The 19,772-nt window shown below is 47.2% G+C and overlaps 11 protein-coding genes across 11 annotated transcripts; 4 read left to right on the forward strand and 7 right to left on the reverse strand.

Moving 5' to 3' along the window:
* OGAPODRAFT_76106 (uncharacterized protein) lies at positions 1-1,233 on the reverse strand (the record flags this gene model as incomplete). Its single annotated transcript, XM_018356127.1, has 1 exon — positions 1-1,233. The coding sequence occupies one exon, from the start codon at positions 1,231-1,233 to the stop codon at positions 31-33; it is 1,203 nt and encodes a 400-aa protein (XP_018211504.1). The 3' UTR covers positions 1-30.
* A 33-nt stretch (positions 1,234-1,266) lies between these two features.
* OGAPODRAFT_16197 (uncharacterized protein) lies at positions 1,267-2,001 on the reverse strand. The gene has a single exon (XM_018354251.1). The coding sequence runs from the start codon at positions 1,946-1,948 to the stop codon at positions 1,298-1,300; it is 651 nt and encodes a 216-aa protein (XP_018211505.1). The 5' UTR covers positions 1,949-2,001; the 3' UTR covers positions 1,267-1,297.
* Positions 2,002-2,033: 32 nt separating this feature from the next.
* On the forward strand, positions 2,034-4,180 carry OGAPODRAFT_16198 (uncharacterized protein). The gene has a single exon (XM_018354252.1). The coding sequence runs from the start codon at positions 2,230-2,232 to the stop codon at positions 3,148-3,150; it is 921 nt and encodes a 306-aa protein (XP_018211506.1). The 5' UTR covers positions 2,034-2,229; the 3' UTR covers positions 3,151-4,180.
* On the reverse strand, positions 2,034-4,454 carry OGAPODRAFT_93567 (uncharacterized protein; the record flags this gene model as incomplete). Its single annotated transcript, XM_018357368.1, has 1 exon — positions 2,034-4,454. The coding sequence occupies one exon, from the start codon at positions 4,452-4,454 to the stop codon at positions 3,165-3,167; it is 1,290 nt and encodes a 429-aa protein (XP_018211507.1). The 3' UTR covers positions 2,034-3,164.
* Positions 4,455-4,538: 84 nt separating this feature from the next.
* OGAPODRAFT_76110 (uncharacterized protein) lies at positions 4,539-6,693 on the reverse strand (the record flags this gene model as incomplete). The annotated part of the gene is made up of 1 exon (XM_018356128.1): positions 4,539-6,693. The coding sequence occupies one exon, from the start codon at positions 6,691-6,693 to the stop codon at positions 4,582-4,584; it is 2,112 nt and encodes a 703-aa protein (XP_018211508.1). The 3' UTR covers positions 4,539-4,581.
* A 169-nt stretch (positions 6,694-6,862) lies between these two features.
* OGAPODRAFT_16199 (uncharacterized protein) lies at positions 6,863-9,461 on the forward strand. Its single transcript, XM_018354253.1, has one exon. It carries the CDS (start codon positions 6,952-6,954, stop codon positions 8,659-8,661), a length of 1,710 nt encoding a protein of 569 aa, XP_018211509.1. The 5' UTR covers positions 6,863-6,951; the 3' UTR covers positions 8,662-9,461.
* Positions 8,870-9,667, reverse strand: OGAPODRAFT_43625 (uncharacterized protein; the record flags this gene model as incomplete). Its single annotated transcript, XM_018355457.1, has 1 exon — positions 8,870-9,667. A coding segment is annotated over one exon (798 nt), but the record flags the coding sequence as incomplete, so codon positions are not given.
* An 81-nt stretch (positions 9,668-9,748) lies between these two features.
* OGAPODRAFT_76113 (uncharacterized protein) lies at positions 9,749-12,543 on the forward strand (the record flags this gene model as incomplete). Its single annotated transcript, XM_018356129.1, has 2 exons — positions 9,749-12,338; positions 12,467-12,543. 2 exons carry the CDS (start codon positions 9,749-9,751, stop codon positions 12,541-12,543), a joined length of 2,667 nt encoding a protein of 888 aa, XP_018211511.1.
* Positions 12,544-12,577: 34 nt separating this feature from the next.
* On the reverse strand, positions 12,578-13,150 carry OGAPODRAFT_48014 (uncharacterized protein; the record flags this gene model as incomplete). Its single annotated transcript, XM_018355568.1, has 1 exon — positions 12,578-13,150. The coding sequence occupies one exon, from the start codon at positions 13,148-13,150 to the stop codon at positions 12,578-12,580; it is 573 nt and encodes a 190-aa protein (XP_018211512.1).
* Positions 13,151-13,368: 218 nt separating this feature from the next.
* OGAPODRAFT_93573 (uncharacterized protein) lies at positions 13,369-19,272 on the forward strand (the record flags this gene model as incomplete). Its single annotated transcript, XM_018357369.1, has 2 exons — positions 13,369-13,528; positions 13,589-19,272. The coding sequence occupies 2 exons, from the start codon at positions 13,369-13,371 to the stop codon at positions 18,853-18,855; spliced, it is 5,427 nt and encodes a 1,808-aa protein (XP_018211513.1). The 3' UTR covers positions 18,856-19,272.
* On the reverse strand, positions 15,377-19,745 carry OGAPODRAFT_93574 (uncharacterized protein; the record flags this gene model as incomplete). Its single annotated transcript, XM_018357370.1, has 1 exon — positions 15,377-19,745. The coding sequence occupies one exon, from the start codon at positions 19,743-19,745 to the stop codon at positions 18,894-18,896; it is 852 nt and encodes a 283-aa protein (XP_018211514.1). The 3' UTR covers positions 15,377-18,893.
* Positions 19,746-19,772: the final 27 nt, after the last annotated feature.

Below are 19,772 nucleotides of genomic sequence, written 5' to 3' on the forward strand. Positions count from 1 at the left end.
ATTTTTTATTATCTACACAGCCCTTAGATTCTACTGCAGAGCCGTCTGCTCCAGCTTCTGGGCCGTCTCGGCCACCTTGTCGTCGCTCTTCTCGCCTCCCTTAGCACCAGGGTACTTGGAGCCCCTGTCCTTCACCTTTTTCGTCTTTTTCTTCTCCTGAACCGGGGCAGGATAGCCCTTCTGCTGGGCCTCCTGGAACTCTGGCGACTCGTTGAAGTCCTTGATGATCGGGGCCAGCAGCTCGTTGATGGCGTCGGAAACGCCGGCCTTGAGGTCGACGGGACTCAGCTGCTCGTCCTTGAACGCCTGCTTGAGCTCCCCAAACGAGTTGTATGTGATATCTCCGCCGTATTTTTCTGGTCTCTGGACATGGAATCTAAATTTGTCTTTGCCATTTTTGAGCTCGTAAATCGGACCAAGAACGTACTCCACAAAGGACAGCAGGCCATTCTGCTCCACGTTGCCCGGGGCACAGAACGCGGCGCCGATCTTCTTCTTGACCACCTTCGGCTCGTCCAGAACATCGATCTTGGAGTTGGGGTCCGACGCAGACATCTTTCCGCCCTGGCCAAGACCAGGCACCATAGGGTTCATCAAATGCGCTCTTTTCTTGTAGCCCAGACTCGTCAGGTTCTCCTCAGCCAGCGTGAAGATTTTTCTCTGGTCCACACCTCCGAATTGGGCGTCGCAGCCCAAATACTCCTCGTCCAACGCCTGCATCAACGGGTATATCAGACCAGACAAGAGCGGGTTCTCAACCTGTTTGACCACCTCCGCACCGGCTCTCTTGGCGTCGTGTGTAGTCACAAAGTTCGACAGCTTGAATAGGTCCATTGTATACTCCGCCTTCAGCTGGTACTCTGAGCCAGTCACAAACTTGAGCTTTTCAATTGGCACATTAATGGATTTTAAAATACTCTTCACCACATACTGGTAGTACTTGGCTCTGTAGCTGACCACCTCCAAAGGAGCCTTCATGTTGTCCAGAAAAGCGTGTAGGTCGGCCAGCAGCACGGTAACCTCGCAGCCGGCCTTGAGGAAATGGGCCAACTTGGTCATGGGAACAAAGTAGCCGCAGTGAGGTTTTCCCGTGGGAGCGGTTCCCCAATAGACTTTCAGCGGCCGCTTTTCCTCTTCTAGCACATGCTTGATGATCTGCGGATTGAGCACCTCTTGGAGGTTTTTTGTAATCCACTCAAACTGCTCTTGAGGATCGGTCACAACTTCGGACATGAATAAATGCTTGAATTTTTCGACAACTTTTTTGGAATTATGTATCGCTCTCGCGAATTTTTATTTATGCGTCGATCGACCGCTTCAAGACAAATTCGTCTACAAACCATTTGTGGAACGCGTAGTCCGGCACCAGCTCGGGGTGGAATGACGTGCCCAGAATGTGACCTTGTCGAACAGCGACAATCAGCGTCTTGCCATCTTTTTCCACCTGTGATAGTACCTCCACAGGGTGATGATTGGCCTCGAATACTTCTGCCACCACAGAGCTTTTTGTGCCAACGGAAGGCTTTTCGCTCAAAATTCCAGACACAACCGGCGCCCTGATAAACACACATTCAAAAGACGTCACTCTGGATCCTTGAAAGCTAAGCAATTGGGTAAATGAGTCAACCTGACGTCCAAACGAGTTGCGCTCAATTGAGACGTCCAGACCGCCCAGAACCCTGAACTTGCAATCTCCAAGGTCAACCTTGGTGTTAGTAACCTGGTTAGCTATTAAAATCAAGCCGGCACAAGTTCCCCAGACACCAATCTTGCCTGATTGGATTAGTTGGGCTAAAGGTCCAAACAGCCCGCTGTGCTGCAGCAGCAGCGACATGGTAGTGGACTCGCCGCCAACCAAAATAATACCGCTAAGGCCGTCTAAATCGTTTGGCTGCTTGACTTTTCTTGCAGAAAACTGGTAGTGGCTATATTCCGGAGCAGAATTCATGTCTGAGAATAACACATTTAGATGGTCCAGATGCTCCCTAAAAGAGCCCTGGACGGATAGAACGCCGACAACTATGTGGGTCTTGGAGGCCGGTTGGGTCATTTGCGCAAGTGGGCGGGGGTTGTCGCTATTTATTGTGCTGCCCTCTCGCAAACCCGAATCTGGAAAATCGCGATATCGGAAACGTTCAAAATCCCCTCTCAAAGTAAATATGCACGCTGCAGTACATGTTCAAGATACGATTATAAAAGACCGGCTCTCTGGCCCTCTCCTCTCAATAAATGTCTCCATCAGATTTCCTAAAGAAGGCCGGTCTGGCACAAATGCTGAAACAGGGCGTTATCATGGACGTCACATCCGTCGAGGAAGCCTTAATTGCCGAGGAAGCAGGCGCGGTTGCAGTGATGGCTCTCGAAAGAGTGCCTTCCGATATCAGGAAAGAAGGTGGAGTTGCTCGTATGTCCGACCCTCATATGATCCGGTCCATCATGGATAATGTGTCGATTCCGGTCATGGCCAAAGTCAGAATCGGACACACAGTTGAGGCAGAGATGTTGGAAGCTCTGGGTGTCGATTTCATTGACGAGTCGGAAGTGCTCACTGTCGCGGACAGAAAGTACCACGTAAACAAAGACGACTTCAAGGTGCCTTTTGTTTGCGGAGCAAAAGACCTTGGCGAAGCTCTTAGATGCATTGTAGAGGGAGCAGCCATGATCAGGACCAAAGGTGAGGCCGGAACAGGGGACGTCAGCGAGGCGATTCACCACATTCGCAAGATCAGAAGCGAAATAGACGATGTGATGGCCAATTGCTCTGTTCTGCTAGACAATCCCAACGACAAGCCCGGTCTTGAGCAATTGAAGCGGTTTTCGGACAAGTTCAGAGTGAGTGAGGACATTGTTCTCGAGCTGGTCAAAAACGCAGGCAAGTTGCCCGTGGTGAACTTTGCCGCGGGCGGGATCGCGACTCCCGCCGATGCTGCCCTGTGCATGCGTCTCGGCTGCGATGGAGTGTTTGTTGGATCTGGAATTTTCAAGAGCTCCAACCCTGCCAAGCTGGCTAAGGCTATTGTCGAGGCTGTGCACTGGTACCTTGAGCCGGAGCAGATCCTCAAAGCGAGCTTCGATCTCGGCGAGCCGATGCGTGGCATCCAAGTGAGCGGGCTCAAAGAGGAGGAAAAGCTGTCTGTGAGAGGCTGGTAGATAAGTTCACTAATCTAAGTGTATTTTCTCAGGTTCTGGTCGAGCGATGCGGAAGCGTAGATGCTGCGTGGAGGAGCGCGGTCGACAAGCAACGTGCGCTCTATCGAGTTGTCGCTCGGCTTGCGCGAGGAGTAGGTGCTCGATTTGGAGACGTAGATGACCTGTCCGTGGGAGTCGAAGTCGGGCATAGTTGAATCATTGAGAGCCAGCTCTTGCGGGTACGGAATATCAAGCTTCTCTGCCAGGGCCCGGTTTTGTTTGGTCTGCGAGACGTTAATCACCTCGTTGAACGGATTTTCAGGGAAGCTGGGGAGAGAATCGGACGAGTTGTTGGTCGATTTGAACGGATCTTTGGCAAAACCCGGTTTCTGCAGCGAGTCCTTGGACAAGTTGTCGTACGCGTCTCTGAAGGGCAGAAACTCGTTAGTGAGAGATGCGGGCTTTTCAGCCAGGTCATTTGCCCTGTCCTTGTACTCCCGATAGTGGTTTCTCCGTAGCTCTTCCTCGTGTTTTTCGTACAGCTCGATCACGCTGTCGGCCACTAAGCGTCGACAGTACTTTCTAAACGTGGTTTTGTGTCTGGAGTGGACCTTGCTGACGACGAAGAACGAGCCAATGATCACGCAGATGTACTTCGCCGTGAAAATCACCCACACGATGAAGGAGAACGTCATGAACGATAGAAGCACGGCCTCGCGTTTGTTGGTCTGCGCAATAGCCACCACGACGTTGACAATCTCGCTCGACGTGAACGAGTTTGAGATCGAATAGGCCACCGTGGCGCCATTCAGAATCTGTCTCGGAGTATCTGCCAGAAGCCACAGGTAGATGGAAAAATAGTAGGAGCGGTATGTGGTGAGAGAGAACCAGTCGAAGAACGACTTGGTGGTGGATCTCTCGTAGATGCAAAAACGTTCGTAGGACTTTAAGGAGTTGATCTGGCGGGCGACGTCGTTCAGATGCGACCGCACAATGTTGTTGGTGCGATAGATGTGGATTCCGTACCACCAGTTGGCTATAAGCCATGTCATGGAGATGCCAATACACGCGGTGAAAATTATCCTATACGCCAGCAGAGGCACATAGCTGATGGCGTGGTAGCTGTCCCAGTCATTCAGAGCGTAAATCTGTACCAGAGTGTATATATCTGAGGCCAGGAACCCGAAACTCAGACAGATCTCGGTGAGCATGATCAGGTAGCTGACCAGAGTCCAAAAATTGAACACCCTGTAGTCGTGCTCCTCTGCCAGGTCCTCGAAGGTGATCTCCTCTGTCTTCACAGACCCGATCTTGAAAGAAGACATCTTAGAACACGCTTTTCGCAGAAACCTTTTATTTACTCCTTTTTTATAGCTTTGTCATTCTTGTTTGGGAATTGTCTCAAACGGCCGGCACTGCCAATCTAATATTTTCCGCGAACTAAAAATAAATCTAAATAATATCGTCAAACACGCGAACTGCCTCGCTGTCGGCCACCTCCACACATTTTGTAAGACACCTTTCCTGGTTTTCACGGTCGCCCATCAGCTCGTAGATGTGTGCCAGATCGTAGTAGATGTCGCTGATCTGGAAATACTTGTAGTTGGTTGTCAGCGACTCGAGATAGTTTTTGCATCTCGAAATGGCAGCCATGCGGTCCACGTCGCTGATAAACACCGAATTGTCGTTCGCAAAAAGAACAAGGTTCGAAAAACCCAAAATGGCCTCCACATTGCCGTCCTCCTTCAGGTCCAGCGACGCCTCCAGCTCCTGTAGAGCTCGCTTGTTGTTCAGCCCAATGTACAGCTGGCCCAGCCGAGCGTGTGTGAGATACGTCTCAGATTGCACGGCGACCGCCTCTGCCACGCTTCCCTCTGCGTCATCCACCATATCCTGTTTTTCAAAGAGTTTGGACGTCCACAGCCAAATATCGTGCACCATTTTGGTTTCCTGCGAGTTCAAACTGTTAGTTTCGCGCACGGTAGCCGCTTTTTTGCCTCTACCTGACTTGATTTTGCGGAGGATGTTTTTCTTACCGTTTTCAGCCAGCTTCTCGGAAACCTCCTGGGCGACGGCGGAGTCGCCCGGGCTGATCTCGGCCCCAAACAGATGATGCACAACCTCGAAAAACATAGGCATGCACTCAACCGCCTCGAACGTGTCCTGATCGGCCCCCACCAGCGTGATGTACGTCATGAACATCTGCAGAATGTCCCATTTGCGCGAGCTGCTCAATTCGGCAGGGTCCGTGTCGGCAAGTTGTGATTTCAAGTTGAGGATCACCTCAGAGCTGATTTTCAGCGCTTTATCTAAATTTTCCTCCGTAGCCGAATACACTAGAGTGATCATGTTGAGATACTTGATGTTATCCGGGTCGTTTTTAATTGCAATTTTGAGATTCTTGGTAGCATCTTTCAGTCTTCCCGTTTTGATAAGTGAGAAAGCGTAATCGAAATACCACCGGCCTATTTGTGTATCGTTGGCCTGGCCGGCTGGCAGACTCTGAACAAGCTGAACGGCTTGCTCAAAATATTTCAACGTGTTGCTGAGCCGCGAGTCCAGTATTTCACTCGTCACTGTGTTGGTGTGGCACAGCTGCTGCGAGATTTTACCGATATTGTACCAGTTTGAGGCCAGTTTGCGAGTCAGCAGCACAGTATATGGCCCCTCTCCTAGCATCTCCATAAGGTCCTTTTCCACCATATTTCGAAGGTCATTGTACCAGACGACCACCTGGTCGTATAAGTTGCGCTGCAGCTTGGTTGAGACGAGATATCCCAACACGCTGCTCGAAAGATCTATGGTTTCGAAAATGTCAATGTGGCTGCCAAAGTTCTGCACTCTCCGCTCATGGTTGTATCCCAAATACACTCGGTACGCTGGCACGAGCGTATCTGTGTCGCTTTTCTGTATAGATGCCAGACACCACAACTTCATCAGGGGTATGTTCTGGTAGGATTTGCGCAGACCCTGCTCGATGATGGTGTCCACGGGAAGGTCCTGGTGGTGGTATTGGAAAACGAAAATGACGGTATCTATCAGCAGGTCAATTTCGTGGTTCGACTCGGTGGCTTTGGGGAAACTTAGCTTGGACAGCCGACTCATGACGGTGTGTTCGAACGAAGACTTGACTTCGTCGGAGTCTCCCAGCACTCTGAAGGCGATCAAGTGCTGAACCATGGCACCAAATGTCGTCAACGTACTATCTCCCGCAAGTTTCGCAAAAACCGAGTCGAATTCCTGTTTGGTGGTCACCTTGGCAAACTTCTCCGCCGCCAGCCTGGCCAGAATCTTATGCAGACAGTCCCAGGCCACCAGATTAGTGCTACTTGGATACCTGTCCACGTGATTGATCCAGACACGGAAGTACTCGTCCAATTTTTCTGATACCAGCATCATCTGCAGAAAGGCCATGACATGGATCTCTTCGACGGAGCTCTCTTTGAACAGCTGTACAAAGCCTGCACTGTCGTCGTTTAGGAGCGACGACTCGGACACTCCCTGGCTCGATACCGCGCCGGCGATGCGGCGCGTCGCGTTGTATTGGTCTGTCTCAACCGTCATATAATATTGAAGGAAATAACAAACCTCTATTCAGGACTTCCATACACCAATTTATTTTTGCTGGGATAAAAAAAAAAGTAGCTTGATGTATCACAAGTGATGTGTCAGAGTGTCGCAGTATAAGACAGAAAGCTTTGGACACCATAAACATAAACAATTGGTAGTATGCCAGATTTCAACGACATTAACGAGAAAATCCGCGGAGGACGGCACACAAGCGACGAGAGTAACTTCCTGGCTTCAGGCAGGGACTTCTCGATGTTCTCTCGTCTCCCGTCCTCTGCCCCATCGTTCACGTACAGCAATCTGCCCAGTTTCCGCAACGCCAGCAGCCTTTATGAGCCACCGCAACTTTCGGCGAACTCCAACACGGGCAGTCTCCCTTTTGTTCCCCGGGAGTCCATGTTGAACGACAACTTTGTCCCGTCGTCGCGCATTCCCTCGTTTTCTCAGCGTTCGGCATTTGAGAGCAAAACGATCAATCCGCAGAAACTGGCCAACTCGGCCAAGCGTGACCACAGTGTACCGGAAACTGACATTATCGATTTCTTAAGGTGTTTGTTCATAATCTTGTACGAACTCGGCAAGAAAACCGCTCTTTGGGTGGTCTTCTTCCTCAGTATCGGCGGAAAACACCTGATTGGACTGATTGAACGAATCCCTACGCCAGAGACCGCTAAAAAAGTGGAAAACACCTCGATCAAGCGCGAGGTGGACGGAATAGTTGAATTGTTCAACAAGTTGGTTCCCAGTAGCGTTTCCACCCCGATGGAAGGATCTGAAGTTAAGCATGTGGACGATAGCATCGTTGTTAGCAAGAATAGCAAGATCGGTCAGCTGGCCAGCAAGCTGAACGAGTCCAAGGAGGAAGCTCCAGCGCGCGACTACGGAACATTTTTCTATAAGCCCAAGAACGTGCGATCAAATCCTAATATTGAGGCGATGTTTCTCAAATCAAACTTTGGCCGGCCAGAGACTTACAAAGAGCACAAGGAGCAAAAGCCGTACGACGCAGATTCTGAGTTAAAGAACAGAGCGTCTCAATTAACAAACTCGATCAAGAAAATGTTCCCGTTGGAGGAAGATCGGAAGCGCGACAGGAGAGCGTCTCGCTTCAGAGACCTGGAATGGCTGAAAAAGGATAACGTCGACTATGTGGAGAACCTGGAGTCCACAGAGCTCTTCAAGGAGTACCAGAAGATAATGCAAGAGCGTACCAAGATGCAGGAACTGATCAAGCTCACCAAGTCCAGAGACTATGCCAAAGTGACACCCTTGAGCGCCGACCAGCTGGCTACGGTGGAGAAGTTCTGGAGAAGCAGCAATCCGCAGCTCCTGGTGTGCAGTGCGTTCAACATCGACATATACACCAGAGACTTGAAGACACTGTGCGACAGGAAATGGCTCAACGATAACGTGATTGATTTTTATATGGGCCTGATCAACGAGCGCGCAAAAAGCCACCCCACGACATTACCGCAGATCCACATTTTCTCGACCCATTTCTACTCGAATTTATCTACCAGAGGATATAACTCGGTGCGGAGATGGACCAAGCGCGCCAAGGTCGACGTCACCAAGTTGGACTATATTTTTGTGCCAATAAATCTGAACCAATCGCACTGGGCGCTGGGCGTTATCAATAATAAGGAAAAAGCGTTCCAATACTATGATTCACTCTATGGAAGCGGCGACGATATATTGTACAACTTGGAGGACTATATGGTGAACGAGACAAGGAAGCTGTATGGAGACTCGATGAATGGCATCGACTATTCGCTATACGACCACTTTGACTCCATGAAAACGCCCAAGCAGGAAAACGGTTTCGACTGTGGAGTGTTCATGTGCACGGTTGTCGACTATGTCTCAAGAGAGCGCCCGCTGCTATTTTCGCAGTCGGACATGAAGAACTTGCGAAGACGGATGGCGTATGAGATATGTATGAAAAAGCTGATCGATCACTAGAGAGGCTGATAAATAGTGTAAATTAGTTGTCCACCTTGACATTTTTCAGCGTGTCCGCCAGTTGGTCGATCTCTTCCTCCTCCTTTGCCTCTTCCTCTCTTTCCACCTTTGCGATGGCCTCTGCCTCCGCTAGCACCCTCTTTTCCAGTTCCTCCTCGGTCGCTGGAATGTGCAGCTTGTTGTATTTAAGGGCCGTTCGTCCCTGCTCCACCAGCGCATTCAGCTCTTCTTCCCATCCCAGCAATTTAGCCAGCTGCTCGACAACCTTGTCGCAGCTCTCAAGCAGCAAGATGTCCGACTTGCGCGGGTTGGTCTTGAAATCGCCGCATTGTTCTCTGTTGATCAGCACTCTCGTGCAATCTCTGCTCACCTCGGCCGGAAGACCAGCAAACGGATACACCGCCAAGGAGGTGCCAGCAACGAGAGCCAGGTCCATCTTTGATGACGAGTCCTCTTCCCAGGTGTCGAAGAACTTTGGCGGCAGGGCCTCGCCAAAAAACACAATGTCCGGCTTCACATAGCCTTCACACTTGGCACACGTTGGAATCTTGCTCTTCATCTGCTCCTTGAGCTCCTCTGTTGCCATCTCGGCATCACAGTCGATGCAGTGGTTTTTGGCAAACGAGCCATGTGCCTCCACAATGAACTCGTCCTTCACTCCCGCCAGGCGCTCCAACGTGTCGATGTTCTGGGTGTAGCAACGCTTCAGCTTCTTCTTATCCTGACACAATCTGATGAAGTAGTGGAACTTGCTGGGAACAAACTTGCCCGGATACAGCTCCTCTGCCAGCGTGTAGAACGCCTTGGGGTTTTTGCGGAAATAGTCGATGTCAAACACCGCCTCCGGATAAGGCAGCTGGAGCCTCTTGAGATTCGAGTACAGTCCTGTCTTTGGCGAGCGGAAGTCAGGGATACCGCAGCTGGTGGAGATCCCGGCCCCAACAAAGAACGTCACCTTGACGTCGTCTTTCTTGAGAATGTCGGCTACTCTCTGGATCTTCTTTTCCATGGTTGTGAAACAAGATCTGGAACAGATTTATATATATTTGCTTATGTCAGAAACATTTATTTTCCATCAAGGCAAACTATGAAGCAGAGAGTCAGTGCATTTGATATTCGAGTCCTCGTCAAGGAGATAGAGCATGCCATCAAGGGCCATCGTCTCCAGAACGTGTACAACCTGGTGGCCAATCCGCGTTCTTTTCTTCTCAGGTTCAGCGTTCCTGACTCGAAGGCCAATGTGGTTATAGAGAGTGGCTTCAAGCTGTATCTGACCGAGTTTCAGCGCCCAACGGCTCCGGAACCCTCCAATTTTGTTGTCAAGCTCCGAAAACACCTAAAGTCGCGGCGACTCTCGAACATCAAGCAGGTCGGCAACGATAGAGTCGTGGTTTTGGAGTTTGGGGACGGTATGTACTACCTGGTTCTGGAATTTTTCAGCGCGGGAAACATCATTCTGCTAGATTCTGACCGCAGAATCCTGTCTCTGTTTAGACTCGTCGAGGAACACGAGAATAACGATAGATATGCCGTTGGTGTCACGTATGGCATGTTCAACCGCTCGCTTTTCGAGGAACAAGGCCGGTTGGAACCTCGTAATTACACTTCGGCCGAGATATATGACTGGGCCAAGTCTGCGTCCGAAAACACGTCCAAGGTTCCGTCGATTGCCAAGCTGGTGTTTCTGAACGCGGCGTATTTGTCGTCTGACTTGATCCAGATCCAGCTCTCCAAAAACGGGATAGATCCGGCCTCCAGCAGCGTCAAACTTGTGCAGGACGAGGAATTGCTTGCCCAAGTGACCGCTGCTGTCAATTTGTGTGAGCAGGAGTTCCACAGACTGACAAACATGCCCGCCGGCGAGCTTTCAGGCTACATCATCGGCAAACGTAATCCCTTTTTCAGGCCGGAAGAGGAGGCCTCGTACGACAACCTCGAGTATGTCTATGACGAGTTCCATCCGTTCGAGCCTGTGCATAAGAAAAAGGAGAATACGAGGGTTGAGGAAGTCAAGGGCTACAATCGAACGCTAGACAAGTTTTTTGGCACTCTCGAGTCGTCCAAAGCTGTTCTCAAACTTCAGCAGCAGCAGGCAAATGCTGCCAAACGGTTGCAAACCGTGAAGGACGAACACATGACGAAATTGCAGCGCCTAGAGGAGCAGCAAGCGATCAACTACAGGAAGGGCGAGCTGATCACGCTCCATAGTGAACAAATCGAGCAATGCAAACAAAGCGTCCAGGCTTTGCTGGATCAGCAGATGGACTGGACCAATATAGAGAAACTGGTGGCCATGGAACAGAAGAGACGAAATCCTATCGCCAACATGATCAAGCTGCCGCTCAACCTCGCAAAGAACGAGATAACTGTCCTTCTGCCGGACATCGAGGAAGAGAGCGATAGTGAGAGCGAGGAAAGGCAGGAAAGCGGGCCGGTTGCCGTTGCCATCGACTTGTCGTTGTCGGCGTACGCCAATGCCACGAGATATTTTGACGCCATGAGAGCGGCCCTAGACAAGCAGAATAAAACCAGAAACAGTGCCTCCATCGCCATAAAGAATACAGAAAGGACCATACAGCAAGATCTCAAGCGCATGCAGAAAAAATCACAGGAGCCAAGCGGCCTGAAGCAGATCCGCGCAAAGTTTTGGTTCGAGAAGTTCTGGTGGTTTATTACCAGCGACAATCATCTGTGCATTGCTGGGCGCGACGATACCCAAGTTGATCTTATTTATTACCGGTACTTTGATAAAAACAACGACGTTCTCGTTTCGAACGATCTGGACGGTCTGAAAGTCATCGTGAAAAATCCATTTAAAAACAAGGACATTCCGCCAAGCACGCTGCTCCAAGCAGGAATTTTCTCTCTGTCCGCCTCCAAAGCCTGGGACAATAAAATGGTGACCAGTCCGTGGATGGTGAAAGGAACGCAGGTGTCGAAAAAAGATTTTGACGGAAGCATTGTTCCGGCCGGAATGCTCAACATCCAAGGCGAGAAGACTTTTCTTCCGCCATGCCAGCTCGTTATGGGCTTTGGCCTATTGTGGCTCGGCGATGAAGACACCACTAGAAAATATCGCGATCTCGCGAAATCCAGAATCCAGGAGGTTGGGCTCGAGATTGCGCAGCAGGATGACAGTGTGGAGCTGAAAATCCAGGAGCTGACTTCCATGCTTGAGAAGCTAGGAAACGTGGAAGAGGAGGATGTTGAAGAAAAGGATGAAGAGCCGTCTGTTGCGGCAGAGACGGCTGAAACAGAGGAATCCGCTAACTCTGTAGACAACATGATTAAAACGAATGTCAGAGGAAAGAAAAGCAAACTGAAGAAGATCAAGCAGAAATACAAGGACCAGGACGAAGAGGAAAGACGTCTGAGGATGGAAGCTTTGGGAACGCTGAAGCAGAAGAAAGAACAGACTGAGAATCCGGAGACACAGCCCGAAAGCAGAGGCCTGGACAGAAAGACGCGCAAGAAACAGCAGGATATACGGCTTCTGAAGAAGCTGGTTGGAGAGCTTGAGGATTCTGCGGAGGAAACGGACACGACGCCGTACAACGAGATCATCTCGGGGCTGATTCCTGCTCCCAAAGAATCGGACAGCATTGTGAACTGTATTCTGGTGTTTGCACCTTACAGCGCATTGTCTAAGTACACATACAAAGTGAAAGCGCAGCCAGGTCCGCTGAAAAAAGGAAAGGCATTGTCTGAAGCCGTCAGAGCTCTGCAATTGCAAACTCAGACGCTACAGAAAGACAAAGCTCCTTGGGCGGACTCTAAAAACCTGATTGAGAACATTAATCAGCAGGACGCGCTGCTGACAATCACAGCATCGAGATTGAAGCTTGCCGGAGCTGCGGCCGACAAGGGGAAAAATCCGGTTAAGAAATCAAAGAAATAGTCAACTCAATTCATTACTCTAGAAACCTTGTTGTAAGCGGTCAGAAATGTTTTTTCTGGCAAAGTTGAAAGCGTTGAGCAGGCCCTTCTCGGAAAGATCAATCTTGATGTTGGCCACGTCCTCGGTAGGAGGCTTGGACACTCTGGATGCAATAACACTTGGATCCGTCTCCAGAACAATTCCGTCGTCCACAGTTTCATCAATCGCCAGGATCGTCATGTCGTAGTTTTCTTGTATGGATTTTTTGTCGATTTGGTTTCTCAGAATGATCTCCAGGGCCCCCACCAGTCCTTGCAGAACGTTGTACATCAAGGTCTCGTTCTGGTTCAGATCGCCAACCATATATATAATCACGTCTGCAAATTCCCTATACACTACCACCTTGTTCTCAAAGAGTATAATGTCGGAGTTTTGTTTGTATGTCTTGCCGAACAGGTTGCTTTCGAAACTGAACTGTTTTTTTTCGTTCGTGGCCAGCTCTTCTGTGGCCTGGCCGTGTGGTGGATGGTAGTACTTGGCAAAAAGGCGCTTGCCAGTATTATCCAGTAAAATAACGGCCTGTATAGAATATAGAGAAACGTCAAATGGCATGGCGACGTTAAATTATTTTTCCTAAGGACGTGTTCTTGTTACTGGAAAAATAAAAACCTCTGGGCTTTTGCCCTTTGCACCCCTCGCACCTGGGGATCCTTTATTTTGAAAGGGGGCCTAGCTTTTTCCTCCCTCTTGTTTAAATAATCTCACAAGGACAACTTTTGGAATATTTGGCATACCTGTGTGATAGCTAGAGTCCGCTAAGATTTCTTGAAATGTCTTACAACAGGCAACTGAAGTTGATCTCTGATGGGTCCTCCAGTGAGGAAGACGACGACGATCTGCTCAACTACACTTATGGGCGGGCCAGAGCGTATAGGTCTAACGCCTACAATTTGAGAGACGATACCGATGAGGAGAGAAGTACCGGAAACTGTAAGCATATACCCTTCAACTTGCGCCATGAAAACCAGATACTAACATGATTTCCTATAGCGCCAAATAAAAGACTACCGTCCACAGACTCTGCTTCGCCAATCTTGAATTCTCCGTTGAGTGAGAAAACTACCCAGCCTTTCAGTGCGTTCAAAACACCCTACCTAAACACTAGCAGATGGAACAACATTGATCGACTAGGTGATGTTTTTGGAGTCAAAAGCTTTGCTCAGGCCGAAAATCCTGGTGAGACCCTGGCAGAGAGAGGACTCACGGATCTCTACGAAAACTACTATGATCCCTACCCATCCTGGACCCCTGATAATGAGGTCCCTATTACGAAACAGCGCATTGAGTCCATCTTTATTCATTTATCTCGAATCTTTGGGTTTCAACACGACAATACCAAGAACATGTACGATTACTTGATGCGAATGCTAGATTCCAGAGCTGCAAGAATGGGACCTGCAACCGCACTCCGAACTTTACATGCTGACTATATTGGTGGATTAAACGCGAATTACAGAAAATGGTACTTTGGCTCACAGATGGATATCGATGACACCATAGGATTTGCAAATCAGAAATCCAAGAACATTAGCTATTCTTTGGATGACTCGCAACTGCGGTGGTCTCAAACAATGAACTCGTTTCTCCCGGAAGATTGTGTAATTCAATTGGCCCTTTATCTCCTTTGTTGGGGTGAAGCAAACAACATCAGATTCATGCCTGAATGTCTCTGTTTCATTTTCAAATGTTGTGCGGACATCTTCTATTCCTTGGAGTTCACAAAGGAGATACAGCCCATCACAAATAGTTTCTTGGACCATGCTATTACTCCATTATATAACTATTATCGTGATCAGTTATATGAGAAGATTGGAGATAAATGGATCTTGCGTGACAAAGATCACGCTAAAATCATAGGGTACGACGACATAAATCAACTTTTCTGGTACCGCAAAGGCCTGGAGAAAATAAAGCTGGATAGTAATGAGAAGCTCATGGATTTTCTGCCCTGTGAACGGTTCCTTTACTTGAATAGAGTTGTGTGGAAAAAGGCATTTCAGAAAACATATCAAGAACATAGAACTTGGGCTCACATTTTGGTCAACTTCAACAGAATCTGGAACATCCACATTGGTGTCTTCTGGTATTACACGTGCTTCAATTCTTACACTTTCTACACGGAAGACTACGACCCTTCCAAAGATAACCAGCCGAGTGTTTCAGCAACTTTGTCCGCATTGTCTTTGGCAGGATGTGCCGTCTCGTTCATAAATTTGATCTCCTTGTTAGGTGAAGCCATTTTCGTCCCAAGGAACTGGATAGGTGCACAATCGGTGTTTTGGAGATTCCTTCTAACTCTCACCTTTTTTGCGGTTAACCTGTGTCCATCACTCTACATCTTTCTTGGGTCAGATATGTCTGTTGATAATCCGATAACTTTGACTGTTTCCATCAGTCAGTTCCTTTTTTCCATCTTTATCGTCACATATCAATCTGTTGTACCCTTGTCTTCTTTGGTCGGCAATGTCAGATCTGAAAGACGGAGACATCATCTTCCCGCGAAATACTTCACCGACTCTTTCCATGAGCTTAAAGGTAAGAACTTATTAGCTTCATACGGGCTATGGGCTGGAGTCCTAATCTCCAAGTTTATTGAGTCATACTTCTTTTTAACCCTGAGCTTGAGGGATCCCGTTCGTGAACTAAGTGTGATGAAACTAAACAGATGTGTTGGCGAGCAATACTTCGGCTCAATTTTATGTGAAAGGCAAGCATCCATCATTCTCGTTTTAATGATCCTTACAGATCTGCTGTTGTTTTTCCTTGACACTTACCTCTGGTACATTGTCTGGAATGTTGCATTCTCTGTATGTCGCTCATTCTACTGCGGTGTATCAATATGGACCCCTTGGAGAAACATGTTCGTTCGGCTGCCAAAGCGCATCGCATCCAAGATTCTTTCACAACAGAGTATTTCTGCTAGCAATGTTTCCAAACGTAAAGCTATGGTTTGTCAAATATGGAACTCTATTGTGGTCTCAATGTACAGAGAGCATTTGCTGTCTATCGACCATCTTCAAAATCTCATTTATCAGCAAGCCACCACTGCGGATGGGCATGTTCTGTTGACTGAGCCAAGGTTCTTCATGGAGCAGGAAGACGGTGAGAGTCCACATAAGAAAGAAGAAGTTCTCGATCCAAACTCAGAGGCAAGCAGGAGACTTACTTTTTTCGCACATTCTCTTTCCACCCCTATTCCCAAGCCATTACCAATAGATCAGATGCCAACGTTTTCAGTTCTCATTCCTCATCACTCCGAGAAAATCACGTTGTCTTTACAAGAGATCATTAAAAAAGAAGATGAATACTCGAACGTTACTCTGTTGGAGTACTTGAAACAGCTTTATCCTCTTGAATGGTATAATTTTGTGAGAGACACTAAGCTGCTGGCCAAAGAATCAGAAGTTAACACAGGTAATGCGTCAGCTGAAGCGAATAACGATTTGGCTTTTTATTCAGTCGGTTTCAAAGCTGCTACCCCTGAATATATTCTACGAACTCGTGTTTGGGCCTCTTTGAGGTCTCAAACGCTGTATCGTACTGTATCTGGGTTCATGAATTATTCGCGGGCATTGAAGCTCTTGTATGCTGCTGAAAACTTAGACACGCCTACCGAAGAGCAGAAAATGGAAGAGGCAAGCGTAGTAGCACAACGAAAATTCAGAATTGTGGTGTCGCTGCAAAAATTGAAAGACTTTAATGCCGAACAAGACGAATGTAAAGAGTTTCTGTTGAGAACTTATCCCGAGCTTCAGATTGCCTATATTGATTACGATCTTGATCCTGAAACAAATGAAATGAATTATTATTCGACTTTGATCGACGGGAGCTGTGATATTCTTGAGAATGGAACAAGAAAGCCAAAATACCGAATTAAACTATCTGGAAACCCAATTCTTGGTGACGGAAAGTCGGATAACCAAAATCATTGCCTGATTTTCTGCAGAGGAGAATATATTCAACTAATCGATGCCAATCAGGACAACTATTTGGAAGAGTGCATCAAAATCAGAAGTATACTTGCTGAATTTGAGGAGCTTACTCCACCAGTCGATCCCTACCTCGAGCCTATCGAGAACATTAGTGGAAGCCTTTTGTTTCCAAAGAATCCTGTTGCAATCATTGGAACGAGAGAATATATTTTCTCAGAAAACATTGGAGTCCTCGGTGATGTGGCAGCAGGTAAAGAACAAACTTTTGGAACTCTGTTCGCTCGGACACTGGCTTATGTCGGAGGAAAGCTCCACTATGGGCACCCTGACTTTTTGAGCTCTATTTTCATGACAACCAGAGGCGGTGTCTCGAAGTCGCAAAAAGGTCTGCATCTGAACGAGGACATTTATGCGGGCATGAATGCTTTATTGCGAGGAGGAAGAATAAAACATTGTGAATATTTCCAGTGCGGAAAAGGAAGAGATCTTGGATTTGGATCAATTCTCAACTTTACAACTAAGATCGGAGCAGGAATGGGAGAACAAATGTTGTCACGTGAATATTTCTACCTGGGAACTCAACTGCCATTGGATAGGTTCCTTTCCTTCTATTATGCACATCCAGGCTTTCACTTGAACAACGTCTTTATTCTTCTTTCTTTGAAAATGTTCATGTTGTTCTGTATCAATCTGGCAGCATTGACAAATGACTCCATTATTTGTGAGTACGATAAGGATAGACCTATCACAGATTTGAGATTACCTGCAGGATGTGTCAGCCTTATTCCTGTCATCGCATGGGTGCAAAGATGTATCTTGTCGATCTTCATAGTCTTTTCCATTTCTTTTCTTCCACTATGTGTCCAAGAACTGACGGAGAGAGGAATATGGAAATGCTTCACCAGAATTTCACGCCATTTTGCGTCCATGTCCCCATTCTTTGAGGTCTTTGTGTGCCGAATCTATGCTCAGTCGCTTGTTAATGATCTTGCAATTGGTGGAGCAAAGTATATTGCCACGGGAAGAGGGTTTTCTACCATAAGAGTTTCATTCTCAGTTCTTTATAGCAGATTTTGCTTTGAGAGTCTTTATTTTGCCTCTACCATGTTCTTGATGCTACTTTATTGCTCATTGGTCATGTGGAACGTCGCACTGCTGTATTTCTGGTGTACGGCAATTGCGCTCTTCTTGTCGCCATTCCTTTTCAATCCAAACCAGTTCCAATTCACGGAGTTTTTTGTTGATTACAAGAATTTCCTGACGTGGCTAACCAGTGGTAATTCCTTCTATAAGAAAGACTCATGGGTTACACATGTCAGGAGTTCAAGAATGCAACTTACAGGTGCAAAAAGAAAAAAGTTGGGTAAAGGCAGCGATAATCTAGAATCTGATTTCAAGCGTCCATCTTTCTTAGCGGCATTGATAACTCAAGTGGGTTCTCGTCTGCTGGCTGCCATGATTGTAATCGTGGCTTACTTGTTTGCAAATTCACAAAATGAGGATATAAGTGGTCCTCCTTCGAACTCAATTCTAAGACTCGCTGTCATTACCTTAGGTCCAATTGTGATCAACATAGGAATTCTGTTGGCCTTGTTCCCTATTTCGACAATATTAGGGCCTTTGTTGAGCCACATGTTCAAGAAGTTCCCTGATTTCATAGCCAACATTGCTCATATCCTTGCATGTGTAAATCATTTCGCATTTTTTGAGTTCATGTTGCTGTGTCAAAATTGGGACATTTCCAAATCGATTTTGGGAATCTGTGCTTCATTCCTTTTGCAAAGCGTTATCTTTAAGCTTCTTACTATTGTGTTTTTGAGCCGCGAATTCAAACACGATAAGTCCAATCGGTCGTGGTGGTCTGGAAAATGGTTGACGTCTGGCCTAGGCTGCCATACATTAACCCAGCCTGGAAGAGAGTTCATTTGTAAGGTCATTGAGCTTTCAGTTTTCGCGTGCGATTTGGTCACCTCTCATTTCATTTTGGTGTGCTTGTTCCCATTCTTGTTCGTGCCATATATCGATAGCTGTCATTCTTACCTCCTGCTATGGTTGAAGCCTCGGAATCAGATTAGAAGACCTGTCTTTTCACCTGGAAAGCGCAGGGCTCGAACAAAAATCACGGTTGCATATTTTGTGCTTTTGATGTTGATTCTGGTGGTATTTGTGTTCCTAATTGCGTGCCCAATAATCTTGGCCAGAACATACGGAGTTGACTTCGACGACTATCTGCCAGAAATAATCGGCGTTCTTTTGCAGCCTGAGGAAACTATCAACAAAAGGAAAGGCTTGAAGAACTATTCATCTCCAAAGAAGCACAGCTAAATCTTTTCTGAGCATCCTATATTTCTGTTTATTCTAAACTAGGTCCAAATTGATCTTAAATCTTTAGCCGTTTTTGCCTTGAGCAAGTTGAATAGTGTGTCAACCTGTGATGTAGAAATGAACATTGACGCGATTGAAAATCTCGGAGTTTTCACAAAGGCTTCCAGATGTTTTATGATGTTTTCTAGAAATCGATCGTCTGATGATGCAAGGTAATTTGTTGCAGCTTCCACGTAAAACTCCAAGAAATTTGAGTCGAGTCCTGATCTCTCAAACAAGCCAGTATAGACCGAGCTGTCCATTTGAAGCACGTATTTATAATATTGTTCCCTCTCGCTAGGCTGTTTTTTCGAAAGCTCAGAAAGGAACAATGCAGTTGGAGAGCGAGGAAATCGTTCTAGCTCTGGCACTGGTGGGATATCAGACTCTTCCACTTTGAAGAATTTCTTTCTGGGCATGTACTTTGGGGGAAGCGAGTCTGCGAATTGTATCGGAATTTCTATTAGTTCTGCGTCCAGTTGTTTGATTTTATCTTCTAGGCTTTCCAAATCCTGTGTCAAAGTTTTATTATTTGGATCAAGCTGGATGGCTTTTTGCAAGGCATCTTTGGCTTCCGAAAACCTGTCTAATTCTTGCAGGGCTATTGACTTTCTCCACAATAGTTTGATTTTAGTCTTGTCATCAGGTTCGGTGGAAGAGAGCGCCTGGTTACAGGTAGCCAAAGTGCCGTGCCAGTCTTTTAATTTAATATAAGCCATTGCTTTGTTAGAATAAAGGACTGCATTTCCTGGGTCGAGCATAATGGCACTGTTATATATCCTGACGGATTCCTTGTAATTTCCAGCCTTGAATGCCTGATTCCCCTGGTTTTTCAATTCTTCTACGCTCATGATCTGGAATTAGTTTTTTTTATTTAA

The sequence above is a fragment of the Ogataea polymorpha genome, assembly GCF_001664045.1.
Source record: "Ogataea polymorpha strain NCYC 495 leu1.1 chromosome Unknown OGAPOscaffold_3, whole genome shotgun sequence".
Classification (NCBI taxonomy): Eukaryota; Fungi; Ascomycota; class Pichiomycetes; order Pichiales; family Pichiaceae; genus Ogataea; species Ogataea polymorpha.

Excerpts from the sequence above, each read along its gene's own strand:
- OGAPODRAFT_16197 (XM_018354251.1), bottom strand. The coding sequence starts at position 1,948 with ATGAATTCTGCTCCGGAATATAGCCACTACCAGTTTTCTGCAAGAAAA.
- OGAPODRAFT_16198 (XM_018354252.1), top strand. The coding sequence starts at position 2,230 with ATGTCTCCATCAGATTTCCTAAAGAAGGCCGGTCTGGCACAAATGCTG.
- OGAPODRAFT_16199 (XM_018354253.1), top strand. The coding sequence starts at position 6,952 with ATGTTCTCTCGTCTCCCGTCCTCTGCCCCATCGTTCACGTACAGCAAT.